At 33.6% G+C, this 19,810-nt stretch overlaps 1 protein-coding gene across 1 annotated transcript in view; it reads right to left on the bottom strand.

Annotated features, from left to right (window-relative positions):
• The window catches only part of lrp2a (low density lipoprotein receptor-related protein 2a), a 147,922-nt gene that overhangs the window by 118,148 nt on the left and 9,964 nt on the right, over nucleotides 1-19,810 (bottom strand). The window contains exons 2-5 of the mRNA XM_073845133.1: nucleotides 5,640-5,753; nucleotides 3,872-3,994; nucleotides 3,480-3,596; nucleotides 816-926 (exon numbers count right to left, since the gene is read on the bottom strand). Coding sequence (XP_073701234.1) covers nucleotides 816-926; nucleotides 3,480-3,596; nucleotides 3,872-3,994; nucleotides 5,640-5,753 — 465 coding nt within the window. The remainder of the gene's footprint in view (nucleotides 1-815; nucleotides 927-3,479; nucleotides 3,597-3,871; nucleotides 3,995-5,639; nucleotides 5,754-19,810) is intronic.

Below are 19,810 nucleotides of genomic sequence, written 5' to 3'. Positions count from 1 at the left end.
TTGTATGGTGTTTTGTGAGCTATGGTGTTTATAAATTCTCATCATTTTTTATTGTATGGAAAAGAGCAGCTTGAACATTCTGCCTAGTATCTTATTCATGTGTTTCACAGATTTAAGGTTATTATCATTAACCAGAACTTTAAAAAAAGGGAAAAAAAAGTTAATTAAAATAAACCTGAAATAAAAAAAAAATAATTAAATAAAAAAGCAAAAAATAAAGTAATATAAAAAAAAAAAAAATAGAAACAATATAAAAATAAAATAAAAAGCACATAACCAAATTTTAAACATTGGCTAAAATTAAAAAGCAAACCAAAAGTATAAAAAAGCTAATTCGAAATACTGATAAAAATTACAATAATATCACAAATAACATGAGCATGTGTAGAAAACTTTATACATTTGTTAAGTAAGCTTTCACTCAACTATTAAATAAAATATTTAGAAATATTATATACTACTGTCTAAAAATGAAGGTTTCAAAAAGAGGATTTTCACAGAGATGCCATAGAATAACCATTTAGGTTCCCAAAAGAAACTTTTAGTTAATGGTTCTCAAAAATAACTTTTTTTAAGAGTTTAGAACTTTTAAAAAATCAATAGAATTTTTACACTATAAAGAACCTTTTGTTCAATGGAAAGAATGAATGTTAAAGGTTCTTCATGGAGTTACCGTTACCAAGCAGACAAAAATTCACATGACTAAACATTGTATATTCAAAATCTTGCAATTGTATAAGTAGCGCAGGCGTTCCCCAGGCCATCCCGTAAATGACTATGTCCATGTGTGTGTCCTGCCAGGAAAATACACTCACTGCAATTGGCCTCATCTGAGCCGTCTCGGCAGTTGAGCACCTGGTCACAGCGTTGACTCCTGTTATAACACGCCCCGTTAGCACACCTCAGCTCCGAGCACTCTGGGTACACTGAGAGAAAAAGAGCACGTCCATCATTTACTCATTCAATTAAATATAATCACTCTGTAATATGATACAGCATCCACTACAGTTCACCTTAAAGCATAAAGCTAATGTAGAAAACAAACACAAACTTCAGCAGCCAAATAGCCATTATGTGCACAGCAGGTCTGTTAGAGTAAAGCAGTGTGTGATAAGAGCTCAAAGATGAACTGACACTCGCACTAATCCACAGAGGAATCTGCAATCAACTCCGACAAACAAGAAGCATATTGTGGCCGTTTCTGTCCATCAGCGAGACTCTTAATCTTACAAATTGATTAAAATGCCACAGGAGCCTTCAAGGAGGAGGAAACACACACACACACACACACACACACACACACACACACACACACACACACACAAGCACACACACTATCTAGCACTGGGCAATATTAATGATATATTCATAATATATAATGCTAAGATTTTTATGCACCTTATTATATTTAAATGTCTTTCGACTAGTGCAAGTACAAGAGTGTTGAATGCATGAAATGCAATGCAACGTCGTGACCGTTCTGCATCCTTAATCCAATGCATTTCCGCATGAAATAGGATATTTAAGGAACAAGGCCATGAGTTTAACCATTGGGAACTGGCTGGATCGTAAAAAGCATACCAGAATGGAGTCCGGTGGTTAAAAGAGAAAGGTTGCAATGGGTTTGATGTGCTTTTATTATGTGAACATGCTCTACTTTGAATTCACATTGACATCTGATTTAAACTACAGAACTGGTCAATCTGATTCAAAACTGTGAATCAGTTCAAACTATTTGCACATTGAGTCAAAATTTTCGTCCAAAAGGATTGCACGTTAAAAAATAAATACGACCTCATGTTGTGTCCATCACGTTTACACACTGCATCCGAAACTTTTGTCCGTCATTAAAAAATTCGGATCAGTTTCGATTTTCTGCATTTTCGCATCCGCAGCAAGCATTTTGGTAGGAAAAGATGAATGCGAAAATACGCATAAAAAACATTTCGGACTCAGTGTGCAATTGACCTTAATTCAAAGATTCGGTTGCTTTAGCTCTCAAAATGTTGTATGAAAAATCGACAAGGGTAAATATTACAGATTATGACAGATTATGAAGAAATATTGTTAAACTGCTGTATGTAAATACAAATTTAAACGTTTTTTTTTTTTTTCATTTAATTAAAAATTGTAGCTTTAAGCAGGGTTATTTTAGCATCATTGAGATTTTATAGTTTTTTGTATTTTAGTTATTAGTTTTTAGTTAGCTTAGTTTAAGTTAGTTATTTCAAACTAGTTTTTTTTTTTTGCATTTTCTGTTTTTATTTTAGTTAAAGTTTAAGTAATATCACTGTTTGATTGGTCATTATAAGCTATTGGTTTTTATAAGTTTTTATTATTATTATTATTATTTTGATAAACAGATACAGTTCAGATAAATGCTGTTCTTCTGAACTTTCTATTCATCAAAGAAACCTGAGAAAAATTCTACTCAGCTGTTTCCAACATAATAATAATAATAATAATAAATGTTTTTGAGCAGCAAATCAGAATATTAGAATGATTTCTGAAGGGTCGTGTGACTGGATTAATGACGCTAAAAATTCAGCTTTGAAATCACAGGAATAAATTACACTTTAAAATATATTCAATAGAAAGCAGTTATTTTAAATAGTAAAAATAGTTCAAAATGTTACCGTTTTTGCTGTTTAGTAATATTGCTGTGTGTCATTTGTCATTATTAAATATTGGTTATTATTAGTTATTGATTTTATATCTATATGCCCTACCACCTTTTTTATAGATTGTTTAGTTTTTTTTTAAGAAGTCTCTTCTGCTCACCAACCCTGCATTTATTTGATCCAAAGTACAGGAAAAACAGTAAACTATTGAAATATTTTTTACTATTTATAACTGTTTTCTATTTGAATATGTTTTGAAATGTAATTTATTCCTGTGATTTCAAAGCTGCATTTTTTGCATCATTACTCCAGTCACATGATCCTTCAGAAATCATTCAAATATTCTGATTTGCTGCTCAAAAAAAAAAATATTATTATTATTATTATTATTATCTGAAATAGAAATCTTTTCTAACATTATAAATGTCTTTATCATCACTTTTGATGAATTTAAAGCATCCTTGCTAAATAAAGGTATTAATTTCTATAATTTCTTTCCCAAAAAAAAATGATAATGACTCCAAGCTTTAGAATTGTATAGTGTATAATGTTACAAAAGCTTTTTATTTATTTATTTCAGATAAAGATCTTTGGATCTTTCTATTCATCAATAAATCCTGAAAAAATATACTTAACTGTTTTTAAATATTGATAATATTAACAATAATAAAAAAAATCTTTCTTGAGCAGCAAATCAGCATATTAGAAAGATTTCTGAAGGATCATGTGACACTGAAGACTGAAGAAATGATGCTGAAAATTCAGCTTTGATCACAGGAATAAATCACATTTAAATTATAATCATATTTATAAAATATAACTGTATTATCCCATCACAAACACCGAAAGCATACTTACGGCAGTTTCTCTCATCTGCTCCATCCAGGCAGTCAGGTACACGGTCGCACCTGTATCCTCCCGGGATGCAGGCCCCGTTCGTACAGGTGAACTGTGAACTGGAGCACGTCCTGCCAGCTGCCAGCAAAGATCAAAGACACACAATTATAATATGAGTGCGCTGGGTGGTCCTCATCTTCACTAAAGTGGCATGCTCTCTCTACAAGACGTGCACGCTTTGCCTTTTGTTTTTCAGACTGTTGCCAGCACATCTGAGGTATCGTGTTTCTCCGACATGACGGAAATTACATTACTGGGAGTCAATGGAGCTCTCAGCTCTGACGGACAGTCGTAATTGAAATGGAAGCAGAAAGCGAGGGAGAGACGGACGGATGGAGATAAGGAGTACTCACGGCAGTGCTGCCTTTCATCGGAGCCATCCTCGCAATCCTCTTCATCATCGCAGACCCAGTGCTGAGGAATGCACTCGCCGTCACTCAAGCACTGGAACTGAGCGCTCTCGCAGGTGGGCTGGGCTGGAAGAGCGTAAGGAGACGGCATTGTTAACCAAGCTAGAAGAGATTTGAGCTGGCCTGTGCTAAGAGTTTCCTTTCAAAGAGCTCAAAGTTCTTAGACAGACTCCATAAGAGCAGGAATGTAGGAACTGATGTGGATATAGTGACATAAACATGCCAGTTTGCGTTTTCTAATCATTTTAATTGAATGTTTGGCTTAGTTGTTGGTTCAAACTTGTTTGAAATAGCATACAAGCAATACTATTTCTTAAGTACACTTCCAGTCAAAAGTTTTTAAACAGTAAGATTTTTCATGTTTTTTTAAGAAGTCTCTTCTGCTCACCAAGCCTGCATTTATTTGACCAATTTTGAAATATTTTGCAATTTAAAAAGCTAATTTTAAAATACTCCAGCTTTCAGTGTCACATGATCCTTCAGAAATCATTCTAATATGTTGATTTGCTGTTCAAGAAGCATTTTTGATTATTATTATTATCAATATTTAAAACAGAAGAGTAATTTTTTTTTTCAGGATTCTTTGACGAAGAGAAAGATCCAAAGATCAGCATTTATGCTTTAAAAGCTTTTGCATACACTATACCTTTTTTTTTTCTAGAAAGAAATTATAGAAATTACCGGCAATATTTTACTTAGCAAGGTTCCTTTAAATTGATTAAAAAATGATGATAAAAACATTTATAATGTTACAAAAGATTACAGTTTCAGGTAAATGCTGTTCTTCTAAACTTTCTATTCATCAAAAAAAGAAAAAAGAAAAAATCTACTCAGCTTATTCCAACATAACAACAATAATAAATGTTTTTTCTTAAAATAAAAAACATTAAAAATCTTACTGTTCAAATACTTTTGACTAGTAGTGTATATAGTATGCTAAATTGCAAAAAAAAAAAAATTAAGTGGGTTTATGCTTAAAACAAGACCAATATTTGTCAGTGAAGTTTGAAGTTCTTTGTATAAATTTTATTTTTCTTAGCACACTGATAGTTTTTAGTTTTTCAAGCACAAACTCATTTATTTTAGATCATTTTTTTCCAGGAAACAAGAGTCAATATCTTTAGTCATTTTGCTTCTCAAGTAAATGTATATTAATTTAAGAAATCTTAGATATTTGTACTAAAAAAACATGACAAAAATACTGAAAAAAATCATTTTTTGCACAAAGTACCTTCTAAATTTGCCAAAATATTGAATACCAACATGCAATGTGCCTAACGCGACCTTTTCACTTCTTAACTTTTAATCTTTTCTTCTGGACTGGATCTGACAATCAGCTGACTAGATTTGTAGGTTTCACCTCTCAAAACTCTTTTGGTCTTTGCCACGCTAGCTTCTGACACTGTCATGACTTCCAAAGATTTGCTGGAGAAAGCTAGTGAGTTTTACACAGGAATTTATTTCATTTCTTACTCTCATTTCTTGAACACATGGAGTGAATGTGTGAAAACAGCCTTAAAACTGGCAAGAAACTTGTTTTTAAAACCCTAAAAAAAGTATGTTATTGTAAAAACTCATTTCAAATTCCTGAGGGAACACATGGCTAATGCTAATGTTGTTCTGGGTTTACAGATTACAACTTGAACAGCTGTATTTCACACTTGCCACTCTATCAGTGTGACCTTGCGACTTTGGAGGAAGAGTTACTTACGGCAGCCAATTTCATCTGAGTTATCCGAACAGTCGGTTGTTCCATCGCACCTCTGGCTGGCTGGAATACAACGGCCTGTCCCACAGTGGAAAGACCCCGCCTCACAACCTGAACCTACAGTACACAGAAAATGACAGGATATTCTGATCATCTGTTCAAATCTGATTTGTTCAAAGGTACAAAAGCTGTCACTGCAGCGTCACTTTGACAAAAGGTACTAAAATGTACCATTTAGGTACTACTAGGTTCACTTTAAGTACTAACATGTACTTTTAAGGTACTAATATGCACTCCTTAAGGGAAAATAACAAGGGGCTTATGAAATTATTAATGAATATGAATACATTTTTCCCAAATGCTGTTTTTTTTTTTTTCTGGATTCTGTTTTTTGTTGCTGACTCCTTTTTAATGGTTAAATTAAATGTTAGTAATCAAGAAGCATGTCTAATTAAGTAAAATTATTTAAATGTTCTGTTTTATTGTTACCAAATTCTGTGTTTTAGGGGAGACACTGCAGGCAAAAACACAGTTTTTTCATGCACCTATCAAGATTGAGATTTTGGGCTTTTTGGTGTTTCAGACTAGTGGAAAGAAAACACCCAAAAGACACTGTTAAGTGTTTCTTTTATAGCACTTTATCTATTTGTGTCAACAGATTTCAATTACAATCCATATTTTTAAAGGCCTTTTTCTCAAAATGAGTTTTTTCTCCTACACTGAGCCATAAATCTCCACTTCAGTAGCACTCACACACACCAAACTTTACGTTTTTTATTCCTGTCTATATCCTGAAGGTTTTTACAGAGGGATTTGTTCATATGTAATTTGCTTGATTACATACAACATATTATTCCCCCAAAATAGTAAAAAAATACATTGTTTTCTGTCTGTTCTAAGTATTTTCTGAATTATGGAGTGACAAAATGAGATACCCAAAATCCCCTCTGTAAAAACATTTGACTCTAATATGTCAAAACAATTTAACAAGAAATTTGAAACTGACTTCATCCAGTGTTTAGATTTTTGTACTAGAAATGTATTCAAATAAGTGCATATTTCATTAAATAATGCAACATTTGCATATTTAAACCTAACATTTTAGAAAACTTGTAATACAAAAAATGTTTGCAATTATCAATGTAATCAATTAACTGAGTAAGCAAGGTGATAAATATTTGTAAAAAAATGTTTACCCTATTCACCTGCAGTGTCTAACCCTAAGCCAAAATTCTGATTTGAATCAAATGATTTGTGAATTCGAGCTTCAAAACAATGAATCACTTTGTTGTTGACTCCTTTTTAATGGTTGAATTTCCAATATAATTCAAATCTAATCTAATTTAATTAATATATCTAATTCAAACACGTGCTCCGAAGCTCCATTCTGAATCAAATGATTCATGAAACCACTCCAAAGTACCGATCTGAATCAAACGATTCATGATCCGCGTTTCGAATAAAAAGATTCACGAATCTGCGCTCTAAAGCAGCTCTCAAGTCCCGATCTGAATAATGATTCACAAACCGTTTTTCACATCAGGAATTCTATGTAACATTTTTACCTGAGCTTTGAGTTATGATTGTGCCAGCTCTAAATGAAAGACGCCTAAAACGTTCACATCCATGAGCTTTAAAAAAAAAATGTAGAAAAACCCACATTCATCATGCAGGCCTATGGGCTTACTCAATGCCCGACTACAAGATAGCAACCAAAGATCTCCTCCCACAGATCATAAAACCTGACCATGATGGGTTTGAGAAGTCCAGATAATGTAATGTAATAAGAAATAATGTAAACATTGCAGAAGTTACTACATAAGATAATGTTCAAAGATCTCCCCCTACATGGACAATACTCTTCTGTACATGACCGATCTCAAGACCTCTGACCATTCTAGATGCAATCGTGCAATATACATGATCCATGTTACAGATCCGTGAGAATGCCTCTGAACAGTCCTCGAAGAATTATTTTAGATGCATCCGTGTCAATTATATAAAATGTATATTGTTTTCTTTATAACAGTGACCAAAAAGATTTTGTCAAGTTTATATTTCAAGTTTATATCAAGAAATCATGATGGTTGAATACTACTGTATTTATTTTAAAATCTCATATTGTTTATTTAATATATTTTTATTGAAAAACCTGTGCTGCACAGCAGTTTAAAAATGTATGTGATATAACAAATGAGACTTTGAATTTGAAAACTAAGCCCATTGGAGGCGTTATTTATAGTCTCCTCTGATTAAATGTCAAATTTTTGTCTGGAGTAAAATTCTATTCACTGAAACTAAAGCAATGTAAAAAGAAGGCATTAAAAAGGAGCTAAAAATAATGCAAACATTTAAAAGCTTCTTCTGTGCCAAAAAAGACTGACAACACTGCAAAAAAATAAAATAAATAAAAAATCGTAATGCTTATTTTATCTCGCTGTCCAGAAAAATATATCTTTTATTTTTTTCTTTTTTTTTTTATATAAAACACGATTACCACACTGACTCAAAACTAACCCAAAACTAGCCCAATCAAGTTTCGAGTGGGTAAAATACACATAACCCTGGTAAAATTTGTATTCCAGGGGATAAATATCACGTCACTTCAACCTGCGAACATGAAAAACAACCTGCAGCAACAGCGTTGAAGTAGCCCAATTCTGCAGGAAAACCGCAGACTTGGCAACAATGATAGAAAAACTGAAATATATTTAGTTTTAAGGATGTGTAGAGTCACTGGTTGTTGACATTTGTAAATGCCATGCATCAAGACCAGGGTTGCCAGGTTTCACAACCAATTGCTACTCAAAACTAGTGCAATTGAGTTTTGGTGAATAAAAAACAACCTACGGCAACAGTGATAAGTAGCCCAATTCCACAGGAAAACCGCAGACTTGGCAACACAGTCGAAGACATCACTGTTGGCTGCTTCAGAGTATCTGCTGCTGCTTAAAAATCATGTTTTGGCAAGTAAAATACATATATCCCTGGTAAAATTTGCATTCCAGGGGATAAATGTCACATTATTGTTGTCGCTTCAACCCGCGGACATGAAAAACAACCCCTGGCAGCAGTGTTACAGTAGCCCAATTCCGTGGGAAAACTGCAGACCTGGCAACCATAATATAATTTTTTTTTGACGTTTTTAAATGCCATGCATAAAGACCAGGTTTGCCAGGGTTGCCAATTGCTACTTAAAACTAGCCCAATCAGGTTTCGGTGTGGGGGGAGGTCCCCCGGTAAAAACTGTTGTTCTGAGGGGTAAAATACATGTTTTTGGTGCATTCCAGGGGCTAAATATCACGTTTTTGGTGTCACTTCAACACACACACACATAAAAAACAATTTGTGGCAACAGTGTTAAAGTTGCCCAATTCCTCATGAAAACCCCTGACTTGGCAACACTGTCAAAGACGTTGCTGTTGGCTGCTTCAGAGTTTCTGCTGTTGCTCAAAAATCACGTTCCGGGAGGTAAAATACACGTACCCCTGGTAAAATTTGCATTCCAGGGGATAAAAATCACATTATTGGTGCCACTTTAACCCGCGGACATGCAAAACATTACGTGGCAACAGTGTTAAAGTAGCCAAATTCCGCTGGAAAACTGCGGACCTGGCAACAATTATAGAAAGACTGAATTATAATTTTCTTCAAAAAGCTGTATAAATATTCAAAAAAAAAATAAAATTACATTTTACAGGACATAGAAGGAAAATTACTTTTTGTAATTTTTATTACTCTATTTGCAAATTTTTGTCTTTGTTTTTGTCTTTAATTGTATAAAACTGCTAAACTTAGTTTAAAAAAAAAATGATCCCAATAAGCCATTGAGCTCACTGAGCTCCGAAACTTGGGTTTCGGTGTGTGTGTGTGGGGTGGGGGGGGGGTTCCTATGATAAAAACTGTGTTCTGAGGGGTAAAATAAATGTTTTTTGGTGCATTTCAGGGGCTAAATCTCATGTTATTGGGGTTGCTTTAACCTGCAGACATGAAAAACTATTTGTGGCAATAGTGTTAAAGTACCCCAATTCTGCATGAAAACCACAGACTTGGCAACACTATTGAAGACTTAAGAGTTCCTGCTGCTGCTTAAAAATTGCATTCCAGGAGGTAAAATTTGCATTCCAGGTGCTAAATATCACGTTATTGGTGTTGCTTTAAAAAGCAGACAATAAAAACAATTTGTGGCAACAGTGTTAAAGTAGCCTAATTCTGCATGAAAACTGCAGACTTGGCAACACTGCCGAAGACTTCAGAGTTTCTGCTGCTTTATAAAAATTGCATTCCGGGAGGTAAAATACATGTACCCCAGGTACAATTTGCATTCCAGGGGATAAAAATCACATTATTGGTGTCACTTTAACCCGTGGGCATGCAAAACATTACGCGGCAGCAGTGTTAAAGTATCCAAATTCCGCTGGAAAACTGTGGACCTGGCAACAATGATAGTAATACTGAAATATTAAAATTGTCTATAAATATTTAAAAAAAAAAATGTAATTAATTTTTACAGGACATAGAAGCAAAATTGCACAAGATATTAATACTTATTGTAATTTCTATTACTCCATTTGCAAATTTTGTTTTTTGTATAAAACAAGCTACATTTTGTGGAAAAAAAGCCCAGTAACCCAATGAGCTCAGATAAAATCTTCAACTTTCAAAATGGTTTAACATTAAAGTTTTATGTTAAACACAATTTTGTACCTCAAGCAAAATAATTTTGTTTTAAGGATGTGTATTTGTACTGAAAATCAGAATGAAAACACAAAAAATTCAGTATAATCAATCAACCAAAGCAGCACCTATTTCAATTCTGAAAAGCAGTGCACGTCACTAATCTTTAAGTTTACATGTGATTATTCCATGCCATTGGTGAAGCATTTACACAACCAAATTGACAGCCAGCGGAGCCGAGCGTGCCAGTCTGCGAGGAGGCGCATCTACAACCCTAACTCTCCTTCATCTCAACCCTTCCTTTTGATCTCCCCCTGTGAGTGACATCTGAGGAGATAACGTACCACCCCTCTACCTTCCCCGACGGGCTCCGGGACATATCGACACCATCAGCATAGCTCGGCAGAGGAGCCCTCCGACAGGGCAATCGGTCGGACGAGCGGAATGTGGGATTCTGATTGTCTCTCGCTGACACTGATGAATGGTGCGTGCTGTTCCTTGTCAGAAATGTAATTAGGATAAATATTGGTACCGGGTGGTACCGTAGCCCTTACACCCAAATTCCAAAAGCAAAGGGAGATGCAAGGTGGAATGACGTGGTGAAGGGCAGGAGGGTTGGAGGGGGGTGAGTGAGTATGTCTTATCACCACTTACCTAAACACACACACAGACACAGTTTCTGGTCAAACGTATATGATCTTCCCTAAAGAAGCTGCAGCAATCAAACTCAGAAGTTACCGGAACTTAAATTGAAAGGCTCTATAACTATTTCATTGCTCTAATTTAACCAATAAAAGTCTTTTGTATCAACCTTTCTTCAACGTGGAAATAAGCCTATGGGCGAGATTTCCGGTTCATTAGTAAAACTGTTTGCACTACAAACCAGTGTGTTCATAATTAGGATAATACATTAAAATAACATGGTAAGACACCAATTTACAATATCAAGCAGCAAAAACAGCTGTTTGTACAGCTAAAAACAGCTGCACACGGATGAGATTGGAAGCCAGACCCATAAAATATACAAATGGCCATGCCTGTTTTTGCAGGGGAAAAAAGGTGGATAGAAAAACATTACAGGATCAAAAATCCAACGTATCTTATTTTGCATGCCCTCTTAAGACAGGTACAGTCAGACTTGAGGTTAGGAATTAGAACCAACTTAAAGCCCCACTGAGTAACTTTTTTTTACCTTAAAATAATGTTTCCGAACTCATGTCAGTGGTTCATCAACTCATAACAGGGTGAAACGGCACTTTCGTATTCGCTTTGCGACCCTCTATCAGCCATAACAGCACTATGTAAGTTTGGGTCGTCGGGTCGCGGTTTTGTAGTTCAAATGAGACTACAAATGCGACTTGCTTCACGGCAGGCTTCACAAAAGTTTTTCATACTTTTATAAAGTCATACAACACACTCTACCTTGTCACTGGACATCGTTATTTCCAAAGCCGGTCCTGGATAGCCTTTCAAACAAATAACGTGCATGTGACACGACGGTAGGCTAAATTATTTACGACAGCGGTAATGGACAATTCCGCTTCTAACCTGTAGAGGGAGCATTGAGGGAAAAGTTACTTAGTGTTGCTTTAAGCTAACATTGTTTGTGCTCCATGAATGAGACCCTACACCGGACGGGCGCGACGCGACGTGACAAAATACAATAGAACCTACTATGCTGTCTACACTGGATGCGGCGTTCTATTTATGACGTGCTCACACATAGTTTAAATGATTTGCAACGGTCGCTTTGTCGCGTCCAGTGTAGACAGACTTTAGCTGTTGTGGTGCGGCGCGACAATTGTCACGTCCGGTGTAGACACGGTGTTACACGTTTCACCTAGGGTCTTTCGCACAGAAGAAACCTTCTTAGTTTCTCGAACTATTGGGGGAAGTACCCACTTTTTGACGTCTTATTTTCACACTCCTTCAATCGCGTTAATTGTGCATTTACATTCCATCTCCGTTATCACGAAACCCACTACGCACAACAAAAACTGCTCAGATTACGCCATTCTCCATTCACCAGTTGTTGACGTCTGTAAATGCCGCACATAAAGACCAGGGTTGCCAGGTTTTCACAACCAATAGCCTAGCCAAAAATCTAGCCCAATCGGGTTTCGGGGTGGGGGGAGAGATCCCCTAGTAAAAAGAGGTTATCCTGCTTTTCAAGGGGTAAAATACAGATTTTAAATTACATCCAAAATTACATATTCCAGGGGCTTAATATCTCATTATTGGGGTCACTTTAACCCACGTACATGAAAAACAACTTGTGCCAACAGTGTTAAAGTAGCCCGATTCAGCATGAAAACCACAGACTTGGCAACACTGATGAAGACGTTGCTGTTGGGTGCTTTAGAGTTCCTGCTGCTGGTGCAAATGCAACCAGGAAAACAGCCCGAGGGGGAAGTTGGTTCTCTACGAACCCCCATGCTGGCTAGTTACAACGGAGTTCCTAGAGCTACTTAGTGCGATAGCCCCTCTAGTAGACTATAAAAATTCAATGAAATCTACAGAAAATCACAGATATTAGATATTTTATTCACATAGCAACACCATAGAACACCACACAAAATATTCTGTCAACTGCATGGCGACACTCTAGCAACCCTTTGCAAAGGCCCGCCCCTTTTTGTTACTGTTACTACGTCCAACAAACTATGACGCTCTCACACCTTACATCATGTTTTTACACACTGAAAAAAACATGGCGGAGCAAAGAGGAAACTAATAATGCGCTGACAGACAAGACAGAGAAAGTCTCAGCTTCCTAATTTAGTCATTTTTTAAGATATTCAAACAAAAAATGCCATTCTGTGGCTTTTTAGTGTTGTGACGGATCACTGTAGCACCTCGTTCAAGCGGCACATGAACCAATCATACCTTTCTTGTTACAAATTATAGCACAAAATAAACATAAATGAATAAACACAACTTGTAACACTCAAAAGATTCCATAGCAACACCCTAGTAACCACCTAGAACATTCTGCCAATTGCATAACAACATCCTAGCAACCACCCAGAACATTCTATCAATTCAATAGCAACACCCCAGCAAACCCCCCAAAACATTCTAAAAAATTGCGTTGGGACCATAGACTGTAAAAAATATGGACGTAGTATCCGTGACGTCACCCGTAGGATTCTGGAGCGCTAATTTGAAGCTCATAGTGGGCGGGATTCGGCCGCGCCATCTTGGAATCGCGTCATCGCGCGTCACTCCCGGATAATCAAAAATGGGCAAAAAGGCGGGATGTGGGTGGAGCTGGTTGCTGAAACCACGCACGCCTAGAGCGACAGTGGTGACAGCAGCGGCAATCCCCCTGTCACTCAAGTGGCCACGCCCTTAATTATGCTGAACTTTAAGGCTTAATATAACTTAAACCGATGAGTTATAAAAAAAATTCACCCCCCTCACAGTTGACATGAAGGGCAAAACTAGCTATATAGACCAAAACCATTTTTTGAACCAGGCTGTAAACATACTTTTTTCTGCTGTAAAGTTGGGCATTTTAACATGGAGTGTCAATAGGATTGACTCCCTTTTGCAGCCAGCCTCAAGCGGCCAGTCGATGAATTGCAGTTTCAGTCACTTCCGTGTTGGTTTCACGAGGGAGACCGGAAGGTTGCCCCTTGGTTGGGACTCTCTAGGAACCACCCAGAACATTTTAGCATAGCAGTTGCTCCACAACACTCTAGCAATCATCCAGAACATCCTACCAGCTGCACAGGTAAACCCTGGCAACCAAGCAGAACATTAAAAAGATTCCATGGCAACACCCTAGTAACCACGCAGAACATTCTATTAATTCCAAAGCAATAGAAACAACCCCAAACATTCTACCAATTGAATAGCAACATCATAGCAACCACCCAGAACATTCTAGCATTTCAACAGCAACTCCCTAGCAACTACCCAAAACATTCTAACAATTTCATAGCAACACCCTAGCAAACCCCCAAACATTCTAAATGAACTGAATACAAATAAAATAAAATAATCCCAAACGAAAATACACATAATTATTTACTTTTCAGAAGAGAAAACAGTGTCTTACTGAGAAGTATAAGAAAATTATATTAAAAGACATAAGGAATAAGTGCAGTTAATTATATTTAAAACTTTCACTTTGATTCAAAAGTATTTTTAAAAATCTGATTTGAATTTTTTCTAACTATCTAGTTCCAGTGAATGATAACGTACAAACAAGCACTTTTTCATTAAGCATGGCTGTTTGGATCAGTTGAAATGAGAATCTTATCTGACCTGCTGCCTTTTAGGAAACTGGTGTGACTCAATCAAACAGCTCGAGCGCACGGCGCCTGCCAATAGGAAACTGAGAACTGGGCTAAACTATGAGGTCATCATTGACATTTAGCCGACCAGAAACCTTGCTAGAAATCTGAGGTAATATGTTTAGACATCCGACTGACATAAAATTAGTCTTACAGTGCAATAAAGTAATCTCTAAATGGATGGAGGAACAACTCCCTCTTGTTGTGAGACATGGCAGGTTGGAAGTGTTTTTAGCAAGATTTAAAGGAACAGTGCACCCAGAAATGCCATTCAATAACAGCTTATTGTAATAATGACTTTAAGCCTCCAAAAAAATGAGAATTATTCCTTTAATGTGCTTCCTTCTCTTTGGAAGACTGTTTCCACCACTGAATACAAATTCAGACTTTTTCAGAAGTTTATATCTCACAATTCAGACTTTATTCTTACACTTGTGAATTCATAACTCATAACTGTGTCTATTTATTCACACAGTTGTGAGTTCTATCTTGCAATTCAGACTTTTTCTGTTTTTATCTCACAATTCTGACTTTTTTCTGTTTTTATCTCACAATTCTGACATTTTTTCTCACAACTGTGAGTTCCATATTGCAATACTGACTTTTTTCCACAATTGTGAGTTTTTATCTCACAATTCTGATTTTTTTCTCACAATTTTGAGTTTTTATCTCACAATTGTGAGTTTTACTTGCAATTTTGAGTTTTTATCTCACAATTCAGATTTTTTTCTCCCAATTTTGAGTTTTTATCTCACAATTCTGATTTTTTTTCTCCCAATTTTGAGTTTTTATCTCACAATTCTGATTTTTTTTCTCCCAATTTTGAGTTTTTATCTCACAATTCTGATTTTTTTTTCACCCAATTTTGAGTTTTTATCTCACAATTCTGATTTTTTTTCACCCAATTTTGAGTTTTTATCTCACAATTCTGATTTTTTTTCACCCAATTTTGAGTTTTTATCTCACAATTCTGATTTTTTTTCACCCAATTTTGAGTTTTTATCTCAAAATTCAGATTTTTTTTCACCCAATTTTGAGTTTTTATCTCACAATTCTGATTTTTTTTTCTCACAATTGCTAGATTTTTATCTCACAATTCTGACTTTTTCCTCTCACAGTTGTGAGTTTATCTCACGATTTTGACTTTTTCCTCACAATTGTGAATTTTTATCTCACAATTCTGACTTCTTTTCTTACAATTGCAAGTTTTTATCGCACAATTCTGACTTTTTTCTCAGAATTATGAGATTATCTCACAATTCTGACTTTTTTTCTTACAATTGTGAGTTAAGTGCAATTCTGAGGAGAAAAATGGCTTGGTATAAAGTGGCTTGATATAAACTTTATATCTGAATTTATAACTTGCAATTGCTTGTTAAAAAATATGAATTGCCTAATATAAACTCGCAATTCTGATTCTTTTTTAAGAATTACATAATAAAAACATTTTATTTTATTACAAAGACTTTTTTTCCCTCTGAGTTACACAAAATAAACTCAATTCTTTTTTCTTGAAATTGCAAGTTTATATCTCGCAATTCTGATGACTTCTCTCTCACAATTCTGACTTTATAACTTGCAATTGTGACTTTATATCATGCATTTTTGACTTAATAACAGCCAACTGCGACTTCATATAATGCAATTGCGAGAAAAAAGTCAGAATTGTAAGATAAAAAGTTGCAATTACCTTTTTACTTTTTATTTAGTGGCAGTAACAGGTTTCCGTATATATTAATACTAGGGCCGGGACTCGATTAAAAATTTTAATCTAATTAATTAGAGGCTTTGTAATTAATTAATCGAAATTAATCGCATTTTAATCGCATGTAAATATTTGACCTGAGAACAGTGAGAATTAAGATTTTTACATGGATTTTTAGTATACCATTGAATAATGACTGAATACATAAGCTTAAGCAACAAAATATTGTTTATTTTTGTTCAACCAAGTCCAACAGACCAGTACAATATTGCCATTAAAAGTGTAGCAAGAGGCACGTTCTTTAACGAGTCTTTCATTCCGAGAACTCTGCTCTTGTGTTTGCTTAATTATGCATTTAAATTTTAATGACCAAACCTATCATTATAAATGTTGCTGCACATGGAATATAAAGCGGATAACATTTAAAAAATAGTTTTTATCAGGTTACACACTGATTATTTATCACTCAAACCCCTTTCTCTACCTGTCCGTTGGTCGCGTATATCCTCCATGTTTGTAGTTTTTTAACACTTTTTATGCGTGTTTGTAGTTCTAATCGAATCCTCGTTCACGGCGCAGTGTGTTGCGGGCAATATAAGCAGTTAAGAGTGTGCATTGATCGTTAAGTAGTAGACCATCCGGGAATCTTTGGAATACTTTTTAAACATACTACGATTTGGGACATACAGTACTATTTAGGACGGACGTCTTTGGCTTGTCTGAACGCTAGTTTGTGCTCCAGTATAATCGGTCCGCCGAATCTCATCTAGTGAGAAATAAAATGCGTTAAAAAATTTTAACGCGTTATTTTTGTGTAATTAATTAATCTAAATTAACGCGTTAAAGTCCCGGCCCTAATTAATACACAAGCAGTTTGTAAAATATTACTACTCTCAATCCTGTCATAAATAGCTCTTCAATAATAATTTAAACATTTCACAATAGACAGCATGTTGGTTCTGTGCCACGGCAAAACAAACGCTGTATTAGCAGAGCATTTATTATGTATGAGTCCGAAGTTTATCAGGCTCGTTCCCTGTGATGTGCTCTTTAATAATGGATTTCGTCCTTTGCCAGAAGGCCACGGGGGTTTGTGCTTGAGCCGTGGCGCTAAAAGCTCAGCGAGGGCCTCCTCGAAGCGAGAGGTCTAGACCAAACACCACAGCAAACGCTTTTAAAGCATGCCAGCCAAATGGGCTTCCTTTTTAACTCCTTCGGCAGCCAATTGGGAAACGAGCCTTTTTCCTGCTCAGTTTACTAATGATAAAATTGCTGCTCTACTCGCTCAAAGGAAGCCTTTGTTGCTAGGACATGATCCCGGAGGTTTCAGCAGCGTCTGTAACGCACAGGTAGACAATTGGCATATACAGGATCTGGGAGGTGAGACGCTCTTACTGACACCCGCTCGCAAGTAATAGAAATTTAAACATTAGCCGTCAGCCGTTTCCACATGCGCTGCCAGGATACGAGCGAATAGGAATGTTAGTACATTTTATGCCTAATTTTCACCAGGGTTGTAATCATTAACTAAAACCAAAACCACAAACAAATACATTTTTGTTTTTATTCTAATTAATTTAGGTTGAATAATAAAATATATATATATATATAATAGATTATAATTATATAATTATATTATATAGATATAAAAAATTGATTACTTGAAATAAACATTAATAGACTGAAATATATATATATTATATTCATTCATTTTTATTTCAAATTATTTTTTATTCATTTTATTCATTTTTTATTTCTCACTTATTACATTCTAATTTTCGTTTAGTTTAAATTTAAGTACTAAAATAACTAAAAATAAAACTGAAAAACTATATACAAACATAAAAAAATGCTACTTGAAATAAATGTTAACTAAAATCAAATACCATATAAAAATATATATTTTAAAGTTTTTACTCATTTTTATTCTTTTTTGGCATTTTTCACATTTATAATAATTTTTATTCCTCATTTTTCTATATTAAGTTTATTAAGTTGAAGTTAAAGTATTAAAATAACTAAAAATAAAACTGAACTAAAAACTATATAGGCAGAAAAATGTATTAATTGAAATAAACATGAATAGAAATAACATTAAAAAAAACGATTTATTCATTTTTTACTCCATTTATTTACATTCTTTTTTTTTTGTTTAAATTTGAGTACTAAAATAACTAAAAATAAAACTGAAATAAAAACTATACAGGGATAAAAAAATTATTAAAATTATAAAAAATTATTAATAAAAATTATTAATTGAAATAAACATTAATAGAAATAAAATAAAAAATATTAAAAACATAAAAAATTGTTACTTGAAATAAATATTAACTGAAATTAAATACTATATAATTTACTTATTTTCTATTTTATTTATTCATTTTTTATTCATTTATTATTTTATACACTTTCATTTTTTTATTCCTAATTTTTCTTTATTAAGTTTATTAAGTTTAAGTTAAAGTACTGAAATAAATTTAAAACTGAAATAAAAATTTATAAAAACTATGCAGACATAAGAAATGGTACTTGATTTAAATGTTAACTGGAATAAAATATTGTATAAAAATATATATGTTTTTAAAAAATTAGTTTTTACTCATTTTTTATTTTATTTATTCTTTTTTAATTTTTATTAATTTTTTACATTTTATACACTTTAATTTATTTTTTATTCATTTTTTATACGCTTTAATTTGCTTTTAATTTATTTTTATTCCTTATTTTTCTTTATTACGTTTATTAAGCATAAGTTGAAGTACTGAAATAAAACTAAAACTGAAATAAAAATGAATAAAAAACTATTCAGATAAAAAATAGTACTTGAATTGAATGTTAACTGGAATAAAATATTATATAATTTTTTTTAAATATATGTTTTTACTCATTTTTTTATTTTATTTATTCATTTTTTATTAATTTTATAAATGTTATACATTTTTATTTATTTCTTATTCATTTTTATACATTAAATATTATATAAAAATATATATTTTTTAAATATATTTTTACTCATTTTTTATTTTATTTATTCATTTATTTAAAATTTTATACATTTTTATTTATTTTTTATTCATTTTTTATACACTTTTATTTATTTTTATTCCTCATTTTTCTTTATTACTTTTATTAAGCTTAAGTTGAAGTACTGAAATAAAACTAAAACTGAAATAAAAATTTATAAAAACTATGCATACATAAAAATGGTGCTTGAATTAGATGTTAACTGGAATAAATTATTATATAAATTTTTTTTTTTTTTTTAAATATGTTTTCTGCTCATTTTGTTTATTATTTTTCATTTTTTTCAACTGTATTCATTTTTTTGTACTTTTTCTTAACAAAAATAATAAAAACAGAACAGACATACCTGAGAAAAAATAAAAATAAATGTGAACTAAAATACTATATAAAAATATTTGTAATATTTTGTATTCTTTTTTATTCATTTAAATTTTTTTTATACACTTTCATTTATTTTTTATTTATTT

The sequence above is a fragment of the Garra rufa genome, chromosome 8, assembly GCF_049309525.1.
Source record: "Garra rufa chromosome 8, GarRuf1.0, whole genome shotgun sequence".
In the NCBI taxonomy this organism is placed as follows: Eukaryota; Metazoa; Chordata; class Actinopteri; order Cypriniformes; family Cyprinidae; genus Garra; species Garra rufa.
This window is presented reverse-complemented; position numbering and strand designations above follow the sequence as displayed.